General features: G+C 46.2%; 1 protein-coding gene across 1 annotated transcript in view; it reads left to right on the plus strand.

Moving 5' to 3' along the window:
• CUX2 (cut like homeobox 2) overlaps positions 1-18,020 on the plus strand; it is a 255,872-nt gene that overhangs the window by 143,588 nt on the left and 94,264 nt on the right. The window contains exons 2-3 of the mRNA XM_035017009.1: positions 13,266-13,376; positions 17,024-17,071. Of these exons, the coding sequence (XP_034872900.1) occupies positions 13,266-13,376; positions 17,024-17,071 (159 nt within the window). The remainder of the gene's footprint in view (positions 1-13,265; positions 13,377-17,023; positions 17,072-18,020) is intronic.

Raw genomic sequence — 18,020 nt, forward strand, 5'->3', positions numbered from 1 at the left:
GTGGAAGAATTGTGTGTTAGTACCCAACAGTGCTTGGTGTTGACATAAGACTGGAACCCTGGGGGCACCTGGGTGGCTCAGTCGGTTAAGCGACTGCCTTCGGCTCGGGTCATGGTCCTGGAGTCCCTGGATCGAGTCCCGCATCGGGCTCCCTGCTCTGCAGGGAGTCTGCTTCTCCCTCTGACCCTCCTCCCTGTCATGCTCTCTGCCTCTCGTTCTCTCTCGCAAATAAATAAATAAAATCTTAAAAAAAAAAAAATAAAAGACTGGAACCCTGAACAGGAAACAGCCAGTTAGGTTGTTTATTGAGGTGTCAGGGCAGTCTCAGGAAATTTTGTTGTGGGGTCATCCGAATAGTAGGAGGCTTGCATGGACCCTCAGGTGACCCTGCCTAGGCAACCCCCCTTCAATCAGGACCTCCTTCCTGGAGGTGGCATCTTAAATAAATACCTTGCGATCATAGAATGTAGCCAAATTAGGGCTGGCCTTCAGGGATGTCCCTGGGAGTCAGATACACCCGCAGAATGGAGGGGGGCGGCATTTACTTTGAACTCTGGCTCCCTCTTCCCCCTTATCACCCCTACAAGATATTTTTCTTTGAAAATGTTTCCATCTTCACACTTACAAAACTAGACTCCACCAGACATTTATTAACACTAATGCCTCCCATTATTTAGGAAGAAATTGCATCTATAAATTTCTTCAGATCCTCCCAGTAAGCCCTCGAGATACGTTGCCTTTATTTAGCCAACGAAACAGTGGGGCAGTGGGAAGCCTGGCACTTGCCAAAGTCAACAGCAAATTAAGGGACAAGCCAGTGCAGAGCCTGAGGATCCCTGGTGTGAATCGCGTGTGACCAGCTGCCCCCGTTTGAGGGCCCTCTCCCTCTATCTTACCTTCAAACTCCCCGTTGCTGAGTGGCATCAGTTCCTATCCAGTAAGTCCTGAAAACTCATCCCTTTTCTCCTACCTGCTGCCCCCACTGACCCTCACCTACCTGGCAGGTGGCAGGAGTTGGTGTGTCTGCTGTCCCGGCCTCCAGGCTCATTCTCCTACCATTATGGCTTCCAGAGTTGCCTGAAGCAAGTGCCCTTCTCTGCTTGAAGTTTTCTTTGGCTCCCAATTGCTTTTGCCTTAATCTCATGGCTTTCTGACCCTAATCCCCATGAGTTTCTAACATGCTTCCAGGGGGTCAGCCACTCCCCAGCACAGCCTGGGTTTTCCTCCCTCCGCACACTGGCCCATGCGTCTTCCTCCTCAGGTGCCTTCCCCCAGATGCCAGCACCCATGTTCTGTTAGCTACAGCTTTCTCCCTGCGCATGTCCCTTAGGATGCCCATACTTTTGTGTGCCTGTCGTCTTCCACCACTGAGCTACTCGAGGCTCCAAAAACCCCACCCAACACACAGCAGTCTCTCCATAAATGCTTCCTTCTCCACCTGGATTGTACACCTGTCATCATCTTAGCCCTGTACATCAGTGAATTTTTTCCAGAGCTTTCTGAGGGGCCCACAGACCCTCTTTTTTTTTTTTTTTTTAAGATTTTTGAGAGAGAGACACACAGCAAGAGAGGGAACACAAGCAGGGGGAGCGGGAGAGGGAGAAGCAGGCTTCCCACCGAGCAGGGAGCCTGATGCAGGGCTCGATCCCAGGACCCTGGGATTATGACCTGAGCCGAAGGCAGATGCTTAACGACTGAGCCACCCAGGCACCCCACCCACAGACCTTCTTAAACCCAGTACACCCCTACTTCGAAAGAGAGGCTGCTCAGAAAATTGAATTTGAGAAAAGATGTTGAAAACGTCACAAACTTTAGAGGTGTTGCCCTGTTTTGGAGAAGAGAGTTTCAGGTTCGAGACCTGACTTTTTGCTTTTGCCTGACTGTGATGAGTGACATCATCTCTTTAAGACTTGTTTTCCTCGGCTGTAGGAGACAAGACGAACCAAGACATGAAAAGTGACACCACATAGTAAGCGCTTGGTTCCTGTGATGTGATGAGTCACCACCACTGTGGCCCCTAGCAAGTGCATGGCACATAGTAGGTGCTTAGTAAACACTTGATTAAATGAATGAGTGAATGAATGATTGTTTGATGTGATTCCCCCTTCTTAATAGAGCAGCTACCCGACCAGCTCGCCCAGCTGGACCAGATGTGTTAGCCCTACGAGAGGGGCACTAAGGGTCACTGACTCCTCACCTGACACCCGCCAGAGTGAGGACTACTTTATTTTCCTGGTGCTGTGAGGTTTTACATTCTGAGAACCCCGGAATATAAAGCAGCAATCAAGGGCAGGAGGAAGTGATCAGATGTGGCTCCCGGTTCGTGGCAAGATAATTAGGTGTTTGATTGGCATCCTCTCTTAAGGACAGCCACCTCCAGGTCCTGCCTGCTGCAAGAGCTGGCTTCTTTTCCTGCCTAATGTTTAGGGATGTGGTAGGGCCCTGAAGGTGGGGCAAGGCACTGAGTGGGGGGCAACTACAGGGGGAAGAGGGTTGGGGCCCAGAGTTGGCCAGCCTATCTTTCATTCATTTATTTATACATTAATTTATTCAACGAGTATTGAGCACCAACTATGAGCCGAGCATTGGGGATACATCAGTGACCCAAACAGACAAAGATTGTGTCCTTCTGGAGCTGACATTGGAGGGGGCTAGGCAGTGGAAACAGACAATAAACAAATAAGAGAAGTAACTACATAAATGTGTCTATAACAAGTGCCATGAAGAAAAATAAGCAGAGAGAAGGACAGGTAAAGTAGGAAGGAGGTGCTTGCTATTTTGAAAAGGATGGTGAGACAGGCCTCTGTGAGAAGGTGATGTAAGAGCCCAGACCAGAGGAGACAAAGGAAAGATCCATGTGGAATTCTGAAAAAACAGCATTTGGGGCAGAAGGAACAGCCAGTGCAAAGACCCTGTAGTGGGAATGTGCTTGATGTGTTCAAGAGCCTGCAAGGACCCCATGTGGCTGGAGGAGCTTGAGCAAAGCAGAAGTAGCAGGAAGTGGGGCTAGAGATCACGTGGAACCGTGATGTTTTGGTGAGTACTGTGGTCTTGGCTCCCAGTCAGTGGGAGCCATGGAAGAGTTTTGAGCAGAGGAAGGACAGGATGTGACTTAGGTTTAACAGCATCCCTGTGGCTGCTGGATGAGGAAGGGACTGAGGGTGGCAGCAGGGAGCCCAGGGAGGAGGCAGGCGATGATAGTGGCCGGGCCCAGGGTGGCAGCAGTAGACAGAATGAGAAATGGTTAGATCAAGCTGATAGGATTTGCTGATGAGAACAGTGTCCCCACCACAGCCCTGGACCTCAGCCCAACACCAGGGCATAGAAAGTTGCCACTCCCTTTGAGCCTTAGGGTTGGCATTGGCTCCAGCCCAAGCAACACCTGAGGCCCCTGAGCACCCAGCCCTTCCAGACACTTCCTGCAGCCTGGACCCCCTGCCAGCCACAGGCCTTTCGTCCTGCCTATACCACCAAGAGGGAGTGGATGCCATGAGTCCATTTAATAGCGGTGAACCTTAGAGGCAGAGAGGCCAGGGTTCTGCCCAAGCTCACAGAGCCAGTAAGCAAGAATGTCTGAACTTGAACCCACTCTGCCTGCCAAATGTCAGTTCTTGGGCTGCCTCCAATGAGAATCAAATTGCCACCTGGATTTTCTAGAAGCCAGAGCTGTGAGGGCTGCTAGGAGGGCCTGATGGACTACAGTTGTAATTGTCTGTGTTCCCTTTGTGACCCATTGCTCCATGAGGGCAGGATCTGTGTCTGGCTTGTTCTAGACAATATTGTAGGTGCTTAAATAATAGTTGAGTGAATGAGTATAAGGGGATGGATGGATGGATGGATGGACTGACAGACAGATGGACAGAGAGAGGCCCAGCCATGTTCCTGGTCTTTAGACCACGTGAGTCCTTGTCGAGGACAGACAGGTCAGGGAGAGTTTGCCCTGTCAATATTTGGAGGAAAGAATCCAGAAAGACATAAGTTCAAGTCCCCATGATACCACTTCCCAGCCATGTGACCTTGGCTTTGTCTCTCTGCAGGCACTATGTGTCTCTCTGCAGGCACTATGTGTCTCTCTGCAGGTACTATGTGTCTCTCTGCAGGCACTATGTGTCTCTCTGCAGGTACTATGTGTGAAATGGCACCTGCATCACAGACCATTCATTTGCTCCCCCAACAGATGTTTCTAGAGAATCCACTGCGTTTCCATAACCCCTCAGAGGCAAGACAGGAGATATATTAGGGTTTCACTCCTCCAAGCGTGCACTGGAGATGGTGTCTCAACATGCTGGCCTTTGTCCCCTTTTACCAGAATTATTTATGCCCTTGCTTGTCTACCTTGGTTGCTGAGCTCTTAGAGGATACAGGCTATATCTGATTCATTATTGCCCTTCCCCTTATCTAATGCCTAGCACACTGGAGATCATGGCTGGATGGACGGACAGGTGAATGGATGGATGAGGATCCAACATCTCTGGTTGGACCTCCCTACAGTAAAGAGAAAGCAGAGTTCCATGTGTGTGTGTTTGGGGAAGTTGGTGACTGCTCATCCTGGTTTTCCAGGCGTGGACTAGAATCTCAACCATCACTTCAGCCACATATCCTTATAGGAGATAATGTACATACAGTACTTAGTACACTCCATAAATATTAGCATAAATATACTAATAGGAACTCAGAAATGTTAGCTATGAGCTCTTATTGTCTATAGAGAACTATTGAGCACTGTTGGGAGAATTAAATGAACTTTTGTGTGCCAGTTAGCATGGACCTAGTATATGTATAGTAAGCCTTCTATGGGGCAGTTATTATATTATTGTTATCACTGCACTGGGAGTTTGCTAAGAAGTGTTGGCAGCCTCACCCACACACCCAGGCCTCGAGGTTTGGCCACGTTCCCCTTAACAGGCTCTTTGACCCGAATATGAACTGTCTATCACCCCCAGCCCAGCTGATGGAATGCAGTAAAGCTAGCTTGGCAGGGAACTCTTTCTCTTAGGCACCACCCCTTGCCCCAGCCTCAGATAATTGGCCCGATACATCTTGGCATCTGAAATTTACATACGGTGCAGGGAGTGATGGATGGCTCTGGTAACTGGGCTGTCTCTCAGCTGCGGCTCAGTTATCCATCTCGGCAGGCTGCGGAGCCATCCATCTTGTCTCCTTGTTCATGGCAGGCCGACATGTGCCCTCCACCCCAGGTCATCCTGCACCCTCCCTTGGAGCTGGGCTCTGAGGCCCTTCTGCAGGTGTCACTCCCACCATGACCCACAGCATCCCCTGAAACCCTGCTACTCAGTGTTTGCCTGAGATTCTGATGGACAAGCCCTGAATGGCTCTATGGACCGGAGATGCAGAATGAGACGTTTGGCGTGCACAGAGAGGGTCCCAACTTGCTGCTGCCACAAAGGACTTCTCATGCTTATATCTGCTAACAGTCATTCATTCACAAATGTTTATTGAGTGCCTACTATGCACTTGGCACTGAGCTAGAACCCCTGGCTACAGCTGTGAATGAGACAGGCACAGTCCCCACCCTAAGGGATTGACATTTCATTGGAGAGTGTGAACACTGAAGATCCTAAACATTGTGCCCTTCACTTTACCTACTTGCAATCTGATTCTCAGGGGATCTTTATAATAAACCTATGGGCACAAATTGTTACCCCCATTTTACAGACACAGAAACTAAGTTTGAGTCATTTGTCCAAGGTCATACTGCTAGTGAAGTGTCAAAGCCAGAATTTGGATGCAGGTCTGTGGGCTCTAAATTATATCATTGTTTCCCAGACAGACCAGGCTCTTTCAGAGCTTCTGACACATAGCATTCTTTCATTCATTCATTTGACCAACACACATTTCTGGAGTGCATACTATGTATCGGCAACTGTTCTAGGCAGTGACTGTATAATAAGGAAGAAAGGACCAAAATCTGTCTTGTTCTCATGGAGTTTTCATTGTTACAAATAAAATAAGTAAGTGAAGTACACAGTGATACATGTTAAGGAGAATAAAACCAAAGACGGGGCGCCTGGGTGGCTCAGTTGGTTAAGCGGCTGCCTTCGGCTCAGGTCATGATCCCAGAGTCCTGGGATCAAGCCCCGAGTCTGGCTCCTTGCTCAGTGAGGAGCCTGCTTCTCCCTCTCCCTCTGCTGCTCCCCCTGCTTGTGCTCTCTCTCTCTCTCCCTGTCAAATAAATAAATAAAATCTTAAGAAAAAAACAAAACAAGAAAAAACAAAAAACCAAAGACAGGAATAGGGACCAGTAGGGGTTATTGCAATAATCCCATTCCCTCTACCTGGGATGCTTAGCTTCTGACAAACACGTTCTTCTGGACCCAGGTCAAATACTCCCATCTTGTCACAGGAAGTCACCTTGCTCTCTGTGTTCCCATTGTACTTTCTTCATACTTCTCATACTGTATTTAGTAGGCACACAGTGGTGGAATCAACCTGTCTTCTCCATTGCATTGTGAACTCTTCAGGACGGGGACTGTGTTGGCTGGTTTCTGTATATCTGTACCTGGCACAGAATTGTGGCTCAGTAATTAATTGGAGGGATGATTGGATGGGGGTGGATGGGTGGATGGGTGGATGGATGGATGGATGATTACATAGATGGATTATGGATGGATGAGTGGATAAATGGATGGGTGATTGGATGGATGTGGGATAAAGGGCTTCCATCCTAGGTAACACCTTACTGGGTACTGGGCAGTCCCTGCCCAAGTTGGGAACCACACAGTGATTACATTAGAAGAGGTAGGTAAAACTCTACCTCTCCCTTGCCCCATCAATTTCCATAACCCCTCAGAGGCAAGACAGGAGATATATTAGGGTTTCACTCCTCCAAGCGTGCACTGGAGATGGTGTCTCAACATGCTGGCCTTTGTCCCCTTTTACCAGAATTATTTATGCCCTTGCTTGTCTACCTTGGTTTCTGAGCTCTTAGAGGATACAAGCTATATCTGATTCATTATTGCCCTTCCCCTTATCTAATGCCTAGCACACTGGAGATCATGGCTGGATGGACGGACAGGTGAATGGATGGATGAGGATCCAACATCTCTGGTTGGACCTCCCTACAGTAAAGAGAAAGCAGAGTTCCATGTGTGTGTTTGGGGGAGTTGGTGACTGCTCATCCTGGTTTTCCAGGCGTGGACTAGAATCTCAACCATCACTTCAGCCACATATCCTTATAGGAGATAATGTACATACAGTACTTAGTACACTCCATAAATATTAGCATAAATATACTAATAGGAACTCAGAAATGTTAGCTATGAGCTCTCATTGTCTATAGAGAACTTTTTCCTGTGTAAGATTTCATTTGAAGACAAAGTTCTAGGGCTTTAAAAAATAAAATCTGATAATGTTTTATCATATAGTTCCTGATAAGGCAAACAAATATCGGAAAAGATTAGCAGGAGCACAAAGGAGATGCCTGGACTTGGAAGGGAAGGTCTATGAAGCCTTCCTGGAAGAGGGGACATTAAGCTGAGACAAAAGGATAAGATCAGTCACAAAGAAAGAATGAAATCATCCGCGCTGAGGGAATGAAGTCTGTGGAGCCATGCAGTTGGACGACCCTGGTGCATTTGGATTCCTGCAAGGAATTGTCTGGCTGGAAAGAAAAGGAGAGGAGAAGATGGGAGGGGCTGACAGGGACCCAGTAACACCTGAGGTCCTCAGTTCCTTAAGCCCTGATCCCCAACAGTAACTGCATTCTTTTTAGAAGGTGTCTTCTCGGAATTGGTTTTGGGGGGACATGTCTGAGTCCCCCAAAAGTGGGGTTGTCTTTGGAGCTGAGAAGAGTGTGCGAATATGATGGGGGAACTGACATACATATACACAGCTCAGGTTGTGTCTTATGTGTTTCTCCTGTGAGAACATAGCATCCAGCCCAAAGTTTTGTACGTAGTTGACACTTTAGGATCACATGTTAAATTTCAAAAGCAAGTGTTCTTGTAAGATTCCCCTTCCCCCCTGCTTGGGACAGACAGTTTAACTGAGAATGTTCAACCTGCCTCCCTGGAGATGACCAACAGTTTTCCTTCCCCACCTAAGACCCACCCTTCTCCTTGAGGAAATCCAACCTCTGGAACAGCTGTGTGACTTGAGCAGGTAGTCTAAGCTGTCTGTGTTTTCAGTTTCCTCATCTGTAAAATGGCAGAATCAGATTCAGTTAATTTTGAAGTGTGGGACATACACTGACTGCTGGACATGAGACAATTGTAAGCAGTTAATAGACCTGGCTTTAGAAGGATTGACTCATGTTAGGAGGAATACTTATTCTTTTTCAGTACTCTTCCATTCCTTCTCCTTCAAACAAGAAGAAAGTCTGTCTGGTGCTACACTACCTTTAACATCTCTCTAGCATTTGGTAACCAACCTCCTTGTATAACAAAGACAAATAACAATGCTTTGTTTCCATTGTAGTTTATTTCAATGGCTGCCATCTGTTTATGACCTAGGATTCTCTAGTGATTAAAAAAAAAAAAGGTGTCCTTTCCAAATGTACTTATTTAGGCTAAAAAGAAGGGGGGAGGTTTATTACAAAGGTCAAGAATAGGCAAGCTTAATCTATGATGCTAGGGTCAGAATAATGGCTACCTTTAGGATGTACTCACAAGGAGGCACAAGGGAGCCTTCTAAGGTGCTAGGAACATGAACATTCTATATCTTGATCTAGGCAGTGGTTGCAAGGGTATAAAAATTCAGTCTTAAAGTTGAACTTAAAGCTATACATGTCTCAATCAAAAAGAAATAGTCAATTTGAAGATAAATATTATATAGTGATTCATGTGGAATATCAATATGGCAAAACACATGCCACAGGGGTGTGTGTGGTTGAAGTTTGGACAATGATGGACTGGACAACCCCAAAGTTTCCTTCTGGTTCATACATTCTGGGACTCTGAGTGCTTTGGAGGTCTAAGTCTCAAGGTTTCCCAGCACACTGATGGCAGACCCTCTCAAAGCTAGGGGCACTCGCTGGGCAGTGGGCACTTACGGTGGGGAAGCAGCAGAGCTGTAGATCCCATCTTCCCCAGAAGAGCCTTCCATCCCACCCCAGCTTCTTCCTGCTGTTCCTGGTCCTGGGTGCAGCTCAGTCCCAGCTTCCTTTTTCTCTGTGCATTGGCCCGAGCCTCAGCTGCATCCATCATCTGCTTCAAGCTCATTAAAATTATTTCTTTTTAGTTGCAAATGGGCTGTTTATGATGATCATTATTTGAATGGTCTGCGCTGGGCTCCGGGCTGTCTGTCTGCTGCTGATGGTAGGTTAATCAGATGAGTCTCCTCCCGGCCTGGGCCTGGTCCAAAGTCTGGGGCTGTGTTAATCATGGCTCCCCTAGGGCTGGGGGCTGAGGGCCAGGGTGGGAGAGGATCCGAGTTCTGCTTGATCATCAAAGGAGGGCCCTGCTAGCTATATATGTGTGTAGTGGCTCAGACACTCATTTCTAAAACTCCGCTTCTAAAACTCAGCTTCAGAACAGTACTGGTTTATGTTTATGAGAGTTTTTTCCATTCCTTCAAAATAAAGATAGTGCTGGGACCTTTTTTATTTTAAGTGTTTTTATTTTTTTATTTTTTATTTTCTTAAGTAGGCCCCATGCCCAGCATGGAACCCAACGCTGGGCCTGAACTCACAACTCTAAGATCAAGACCTGAGCTGAAATCAAGAGTCAGACGCCCAACTGACTGAGCCACCCAGGCACCCCAGTGTATTTATTTTATTTTTTTTATTTTTTTTATTTTTTTTAAAGATTTTATTTATTTATTCATGAGAGACAGAGAGAGAGAGAGGCAGAGGGAGAAGCAGACTCCCAAGGAGCAGGGAGCCCGATGCGGGACTCGATCCCAGGACCCTGGGATCATGACCTGAGCCGAAGGCAGACGCTTAACCATCTGAGCCACCCAGGCGCCCCCAGTGTATTTATTTTAAAAGACTCTTGTTGATTCTGTTGTTTGGCCCTCTTGCTTTGTTAATGTTCAAATACCCTATCTTTTAGGGTGAGAGGGAGTAGTTTTTAATGTTTTTCTTTGATGCAGTAAAACTTGGCCATACTCTGTTGGTCTTCCTTTTTCTTTCTTTTTCTTTCTTTCTTTCTTCCTTCCTTTCTTTCTTTCTTTCTTTCTTTCTTTCTTTCTTTCTTTCTTTCTTTCTTTCTTTCTTTTCTTTCTTTCTTTCTTTCTTTCTTTCTTTCTTTCTTTCTTTCGATATTTTTATTGACCTGTGAAATCCAGAACTCTTAGAATCACTGATCTAATGATGAGACCTGAGATGTTTTCTGAGCTCTCAGTTTATCTAAATAACAATAATATAAGCCAACATTTATTGAACACTCGGTACTGTGCTTGATGGTTTATACAATTATAGCATTTAAAACAAGCTCCCTGAACATCCCCCAGCTAGTGGGAAAGTGGAGCAGAAGTCCTACGAAGAGCCGGGCATTACAATTTTGCCTTTACTATCCACCAAGGGGATAATCCACACCTGAATTATTAGAATTGACTGTAATTTATTTCTTAGTCCCTTCGTGAATCACCTAACAGACACATTAATGTGTTTGTTACATGAGATGAGGTATGTAAGGAGCTTAGCATGATGCCCGATACATCTAAGCACCCAAGGAATGGTAATTATTATTATTATTTACTATTATTGTTATTGATGATGTTGTTGTTAGTGAGCTGACCATAGATATGTGGCAAGGATTCAGGGTTGAAGGATGAGCATTAGAAGTAGGCAAAGTTGAGAAGAACATGGACATTGTTTGCTCTTCTATGGCTCAATGGGAAAGACACCATGAGCTGGGCTTACAGTAGGCTTGGGGCTGGGGGTCTGCTGACATTCCCTGGCCTGGTGTTGCTTCTGCTGTGTCTGCAGCAGACAGATTTATACCCACCAGCAGCCTGGGAGGTTCTGGTGAAGGGACCCAGTGTAGTCATACAGCATAATTGTCTGGTACAACACATCAAGTCTGGACTTATCCTGCTGTGAAATTTCCTCTCAGGGCCTGGGTTTGATGTTTTACCTGAGGAGTCCAAGTCCAACACCAGCCAGGTATATTGGTTGCTGTGGTGTGGGGAGGGCCAGTGTCCCAGAGATTAGAACATAATGTCAGATACATGATAATCCAAAACCAAGTGACGTCAACCCAAGTCCCAGTTCTGCTTGTTCTGCAGCAATGTAAAAATCACATCTTTGTCTCCAAGACAGATGAGAAAAACTAAGGAAATCTGTGAGCATTTTATCACAACTCCCATTGACCATTGACATTCCAGTTCCTTCTCTCCTGCCAAGTGAGGTTCTGTCCAGCTGGCTGCACCACTTGGTTGATTTTTGTCTACCTTTGATCAGTCCTTTTGCTGCAGACCTCTCCCTAGTTACTCAATACTTTGGTTGTGGTTGATTGTAGTTTCTTTATTGGAAACTATGATTATTTTTTAATGATGATAAATCAGAAGTCTCCCTTTTTTCTTCTGTCACTTTGGTGGACTGTCAAAAACTGTTTCTGTTTCTCCTCTCTAATGATACCTTCTTCTTCACCTGGCTTAAAATTCCATGGAGCATTTGTTCTGGAAATGCCTGCATCTTCAGGTTGGTTTATCTAGTGCTGTGCCATAGAATTGACGTCAGCACCTTGGAGAGCACCACATTTCTGATTCCCTTGCCCCTCTATTTTAATTGCTACTTTTATGCCTTGACCTTCTCTCTCCTAGTCCTGTGGTTCTCCAAAGAGGTTAGACATTTCTCCAGAAATAGAAATTCCCTTGTCAAATTCTTCCTAAGGCACCATAGGCAGAGACACTTATGCTGAGCTTGGGGTAGGCTCTCCAGCCTCTGATGGGTATGAGGTTTATGGTGCTATGGCAAACTGCTATAGAGCAGATTTACCGACTCAGACATGATATAAGACAATTACCATGCATTTCTCTCTTACAGGGAAAAGGATTTGCTGCGGGTTAATAGTACTTTTATTTCATTATCTAATGGTAAAAGTGTTTCATTGTGTGTGCAAGATGAATGCGTATTAGCGATGACAAATGGGGTCTTTCAACATGGTGCCGGGCCTCATCATACATATGTTAGATTAAAGAGTTCACCCTAGAAATACACTCTTGCATCTGCGTGTGTGTTTTTAATAAATCTGATTGCAGAAATTTATTGCATCACCGGATTTAGGAAATTATGGGGCTTGATTGCTGCAAATATAATCGGGTGATATATACAGAAATGCTCCTCGAGTTATGGTCCAGAAAAAAAGCCCATCTCGGGATGGTGCAAGAAAGCAGCAGACCACATAAACAGAGCATTTCTTGAATTATGCAAATGAAACCCATCACAACTCATGGTGAATTGTACTCCCCTTGTGAGACTGCCACCATTAAAGCGAAGAAAGCTGAGAGAGGGGTGATCAAATATACATGTACAACCAGCAGACCCTGTCTGTAATGTGTGTAAGCTGGAGGGGCCCCCCCTTCCATCCCTCACTCTCTTTTTTCCCCTCAATGGTACGTCCTGTAAAAACCTGGTCTGGCGCTTTCATTGCACATAAGCAAGCAAGGTACCTTCCAAACCATTTCTTCTGAATCCAGGAGTCTTCAGTGAAATATTTCTTATACTTGAAGTGAACCTTAAATGATTTACTACAGGATACACAAAAGGTCAGCTTGCTTCTTATTGGCACCTTCATTTTTCCAAAATCTACTGAAATTAAAAAGCCATCTATATCTTAAAAGGCGTATTTATGAACCCTTAAGTGTAAGTAAGTCATAGTTGGAACAGTTCCCACCTCTGATATATGAAAGCTGTCGACAGCACTTTCTTACACTATAATATGCCCATACAATATGCCGCACTTTACTATTTTGACACGGTTTGGAGATGTTTTCTACAGTTACTGACAAGCTTATGCCATCACTCTTTTGGAAATTTAAGAGGTGGGGCAGGGGGGTGGGGGAGAGATTAAAAAAAAAAAAAAACAACTCCACCCAACTTTATGGGAGATTATTGATCTTCCGATGAGCAAAAAAAGCTGTCCTGGATTTTTTTCAGTTGCATCCCGTTTTGTAAATTATTCATTTGTGCCAGGAGTCAATATCCTGTCTTTTCTCAGCTTTGTGAGTTAAGAAAACTTGTTCAGAATGCTGTTTTGTACAATGATTAAAAAGGAAGAGGAGGGGGAAAAAATCTTTTTCTTTTCTCTCTCTCTCTCTCTCTCTCTCTCTTTTTTTTTTTTTTTTTTTTTTTATTGTTTCAGAAGGAGCTTAATTCCGTCGCTTCCGAGCTGTCTGCACGGCAGGAGGAGAGTGAACATTCTCATAAACATTTAATTGAACTCCGCCGGGAATTTAAGAAAAATGTACCTGAGGTACAGTATATTTGCTGTTATAGAATTAACTCAGTAGGAATGCAGATTTTTCTCTGTTCAAACTATATTTTGGAAACTGTAGACATAAGTGACTAACAAGAAAAGAAGCTAATTAGCCACAAAGAGAAATTAAAGCCCCCAACCTTTGGGTGTTTCTTGGTATAGTGGTTCTCAGCGGTGCTATCTAAAGTGAGGGCAGGACACTTCTCCATTGAAGTCATTGTTTCTGAGGGCTCCCTAAAACATCCATTTTCCCCCTATATTCATCTTTAGTCAAATGCTTGGCCTTGACAGCAAAGACAGTTTGTCTAGGGTTCTTGATTTTATTTTGCTTTTCCATTGGTGTCTGGGAGAGGACAGCTATAGGCTCCCCTACCCTCTGGGCCTTCCCTCAATCTCCTCTGAAACTGCCTCCCAATGCCATAAACAGGCTTCATTCTTCCCCTTCACCTCTTGCCTTGCAGCTCCAGCCACCAGCTCTGTCTTTCCCAGCTGCCATGAGGGTGGTCCAGATAATGACCAGTCCCATCCTGCCACCCCCTCAAGCCCCCAGGGGAAGAGACTAGAATGGACATGTTTTTGTTCTTTACAGGGGTGAATGTGTTAATTCCTTTACTTTCTCTATCAGGCCCCCTGTTGCTGCTCAGATTTAAAAAAAAAAAAAAAAAGATGGAATAAATAGAAAAAAAAAGCCCTCTGATTCCATATAATGTTACCAAGGATGTGACACATCAGAGCCACTGGGAAACAGAGAGATTAAAAAAAAAAAAAAAAACCTGACTGTCCCCAAAGCCAACTGTGGTTCTCTGTGGTCAGCAGAGGTTAACAGTTGACCTCTCTGTCCTAACCTACTCAGGTGGCCTGGATCTTGGAGGAGGGTGGGGCAGCATCTGGCATTCTGGAAGTATCAGACCTGGAGATGTTGATCCCACTCTGCCTGTTAGAATCACCCAGGGGTCCTGTTACCATCTTGCTGATGGAGAAGGAGGCCATGGAAAGATGGAGAAGAGTCAGGCCTACCCAGGAATTGGGCTACATGAGCAAAGAGGGGTTGAGTCTTCTAGCTGTGAAATCCTCCTCACAAGTGATAAGTGTCTTCGGTTCTTCAAGGCAAGAGAGGGAAGTGGACTATAGCTAGAACTTGCCCATGGAGCAAGTATGAAAGGAATCTTAGGTTTGAGAGCTGAGGGAGGGTACGCTTGGAGAAGGAGTGAAAATCTCAGATCCAAGTGTCTCCCATGTCGCGGCTTCAGAAAGGCCAAGTCAAGTCCTGGGCTTGACCCCTGGAGCTAAGAAGGCCTAGGTGATGCTGAGTGTCCTTTGCTTCCTTCTTAGAACAGAGAACAGCTTGATATTTAGACTGATTTTCTGCCCAGAAAGAGGGTACCAGAAGCTTTGCCTCTGACTCTCCATTCTGTAGGAAGCAGAGATGAAGCAGCCCTAGATCTTCCCAGCCCTACGTGCCTTCTCTTTGGTCAGCACAGACCCTCCATCTCATCCTCCTCTCCCAGGCCACATGGGAGCCCCCAGGTGATGAGGAAAATCCAGGCCAGGTTTTAAGCCTCCAAGTTCAGCTTACATAATTTTAATACTGCATAATTATGCAATTATGTAATTAGGAGGAATAAGTTTCCATTCCTATTATAGTCGCGCCTCTGAAAATTCTCATTTTTGGAACTAGTGTCTCCTGATTGGGAGAGTCATGCCAAGGCTTTATTTAAGAACATCATCTGGCTGGTGCCCAGCTCACCTCCCGCTGGTGCCTATGCTCAACTTCACCCCCAGAGGTGAAGCATACAGGACAGGGGGCTTCTAGAAATGGTCAGCATTGGTCCAAAGTCCTGCCAATCCCCCACCCTTGGCCCTCAGATTTGAATCCCCTTGAGTGTGGTATTGTGCAGCCAGCTTATTTGGGCTGTCTGTTGACCTGCATTCAAATTCCAGCTGAGCCACTCACTCATTGCCGGACTTGAGCAAGCCAGCCCCTCTCAGGACCTTGGTCTCCCCTTCTGGAAAATCAGGGGGCTGGAGAGATGATTTCTGAGGCCCCTTCCATCACTAACATTTCCTGAACTTGGACTTGAGGTTTAACCTGCTGATATGTTGTATTTGGTCTGTAAAGTCGTTCAGGTTTTACAGTAAGTTACCAACATCCAGCATCTCAGAAGATTTCACCCAAAACCCCAGATTTCCAGTATCTTTTGAGACTCTTTGGTGGATCTGGTCAGACAGGGGCTCCATGCCCACATGGCAGTCACCAGCTGGAGCCAAGCAGCTGCTACCTCCATTACAGGGGGCTCTCAGCCCGCCTCCCTCGTGTCCACTCCCCCCGCCCCAGCCTCTGCGGGCATTTGAGTTCACAACCTGGGACCTGGGTTTTCATGCATTTCCTTTTCCATGGCTCAGCCTGTGCACCCGTAGTTCCTTGTGATCAGATCCACTAGATTCACACGCACTCCCTATGTCCCTCCTGAAGATCCCAAACATACCATTAGTATATCACCGGCTCCAAGGAGCCCTGGAAGACCCCAATCAGTGAGGAGGTGTACCCAGGACCCAGAAGAGGGATCATTTTCAGGAACAGAAGCACAACCTTATTTCATAATTAAGGGATTTATTCTTTACCTGAACATATGTATTCTTGTGCCCACGTCTTCCTTTCCTGCTTCTCTCTACTGTCCCCTCTCTCCCCACACTCTCGAACCCCTCTCAGCTCCTCCTTCCACAGGGGTTTCTTATGGGACCTGACTGACAGCAGTCATGGAGTCACCAGTGGGTCTGAGAGAAAACTGAAGCATTTAGGGTTGGAATCTTGGTGACACTAGGTTCTAAAAGGCCTCCCTCTTGCATGCTAGGGAGAACTCACAGGAGCCAACCAGGGAAGCCCTTGGGGCTGAGAACTTCCAAGGTCACTTGTGAGGAAATTAGGGTCCAGAAATAAGAGGCTCCCTTCTGAAGACAGCCCACTACCATAGAGTTCATCAAACATTTACAGAGCCCCTCCTCTGAGCTGGGCACCAAAGGGGTGCCAGAAACTGCACATTCTGGAGAGGAAGGAGAGACAAGTATAGAAGTGATGTTGCTAAAATGCAGAATGGGGTGTTTGCCAGAGAAGGGCAGTTACGTGGGGAAGCAGACAGAGATGGCCACCTGAAGGAGACAGCCCTGAGCAAATGCTTAAAGGACAGAAGGTTTTTATGAAGGGACTTTGATGACATTTTGCTGGGTGTGGAGAGTCGAGCCCACCTCTTCAGCAAGAGTCAGTCGCATGATGCACCACGAGTCCCATGAGCCCTTTGCATAAAAAACATTCCATGATCAGATCTATTTGGGAAACGTTCCTTCCTTCCTCCCTCTTCCAGAAATTCCCAATGTGCATTATACTAAAAGTCCCACAGGGAAGAAACTTGATGTTGGACTTTATTTCCTAGGCTGATTTGGCTTGGCACCCTATGTGTGTGTACATTGTGCGTGTGTCTGTGTGTAGGTGTATATATGAGAAACCCCAGTGAAATCCCATGGAGTGCACGTCCCACGGGACACTTTTGGGAAATGCTGGCCTGGGGGACAACAGTGCATTGCAAGCAGGGGCCACGGGGGTATCCCACCTGGCACTGTGGTGAACTCTTCGCTGATCTCTTTTTCAGGAAATCAGAGAGATGGTGGCTCCTGTATTAAAAAGCTTCCAAGCTGAGGTAAGACCCAAGGCCTATGGCATGTCACAAAAACATTCCCTGCTTCCCTCTCCTATCCCACCTGAAGTTGCCAGAGGAAGCCGGCAGCCTCTGGAAGCTTGGGAGAACACATGCCCGTCCCCATTACAAACTCCACCCCATTCTTTCCAGATCAGCTGGTGGTGACATGATGAGAATGGGTTCTCTCTCTCCCTCTCCCTTGACTTTGTCCAGCCTTACATCAGCTCTGCTCTATACAATATCTGTGACCTTGAACAAACCACCTCACCTTCCAAGCTTGGTTTCCCATTTTTAAAATGAAGAGGTTTGAACTCAGTGACCTTTGCTGTGCATTCTGTTCAGCTTTGATTCTCTAAGGCAGTCTTGCAGATTAAGTCCAAACAGTTACCGGCCCACCCTGAAATCCTCTCTACTGACCCACCATCTGAGTATAAAACTAACACTGTTGACATTCTCTCCTGAAAACCCATCGGGCCCTATTTCCTTCGGCAGCAGCTGAGCTGTCTTTAGCCAGTTGTTTCTCTTGCCTTCCTGGAGCCCTGTCATGGGGCTGAACCTCCCCCATTTCTCCTCTTGGCTTGACTCTGTGACCAGGATTCTGAGAATGTCCACTTGTCCTGCTGGCAAGGGAGGCAGGCGAGGAAGAGAATGGAGTTACACTGAGGCAGGATAGCAGAAGGGGAAGCCATTTGTCAATGTTCCATCTTCAGGGGGCCTCTTCTCAGTCTCCCCTGGATTCAGGCAGGACCTTGGAAGGATTGGCCCTTCTCCGAGCTCTCTGGTGGAGACGCATTTTAAGTCTGTCATCCGCCAAGCGCCACATTACTTTAAATCTGTCTCTTCGGAACCGCGTGAGCGCATAAGGCAATATTAAAGTAAACAATAACTGGATTTACACAAATGTTGCTGATTTCCATATTTTTCATCCCTTCATTTTATTATTGAGTTG

The sequence above is a fragment of the Mirounga leonina genome, unplaced genomic scaffold (genome assembly GCF_011800145.1).
Source record: "Mirounga leonina isolate KUSES-001 unplaced genomic scaffold, KU_Mleo_1.0 Mir_171, whole genome shotgun sequence".
Classification (NCBI taxonomy): domain Eukaryota; kingdom Metazoa; phylum Chordata; class Mammalia; order Carnivora; family Phocidae; genus Mirounga; species Mirounga leonina.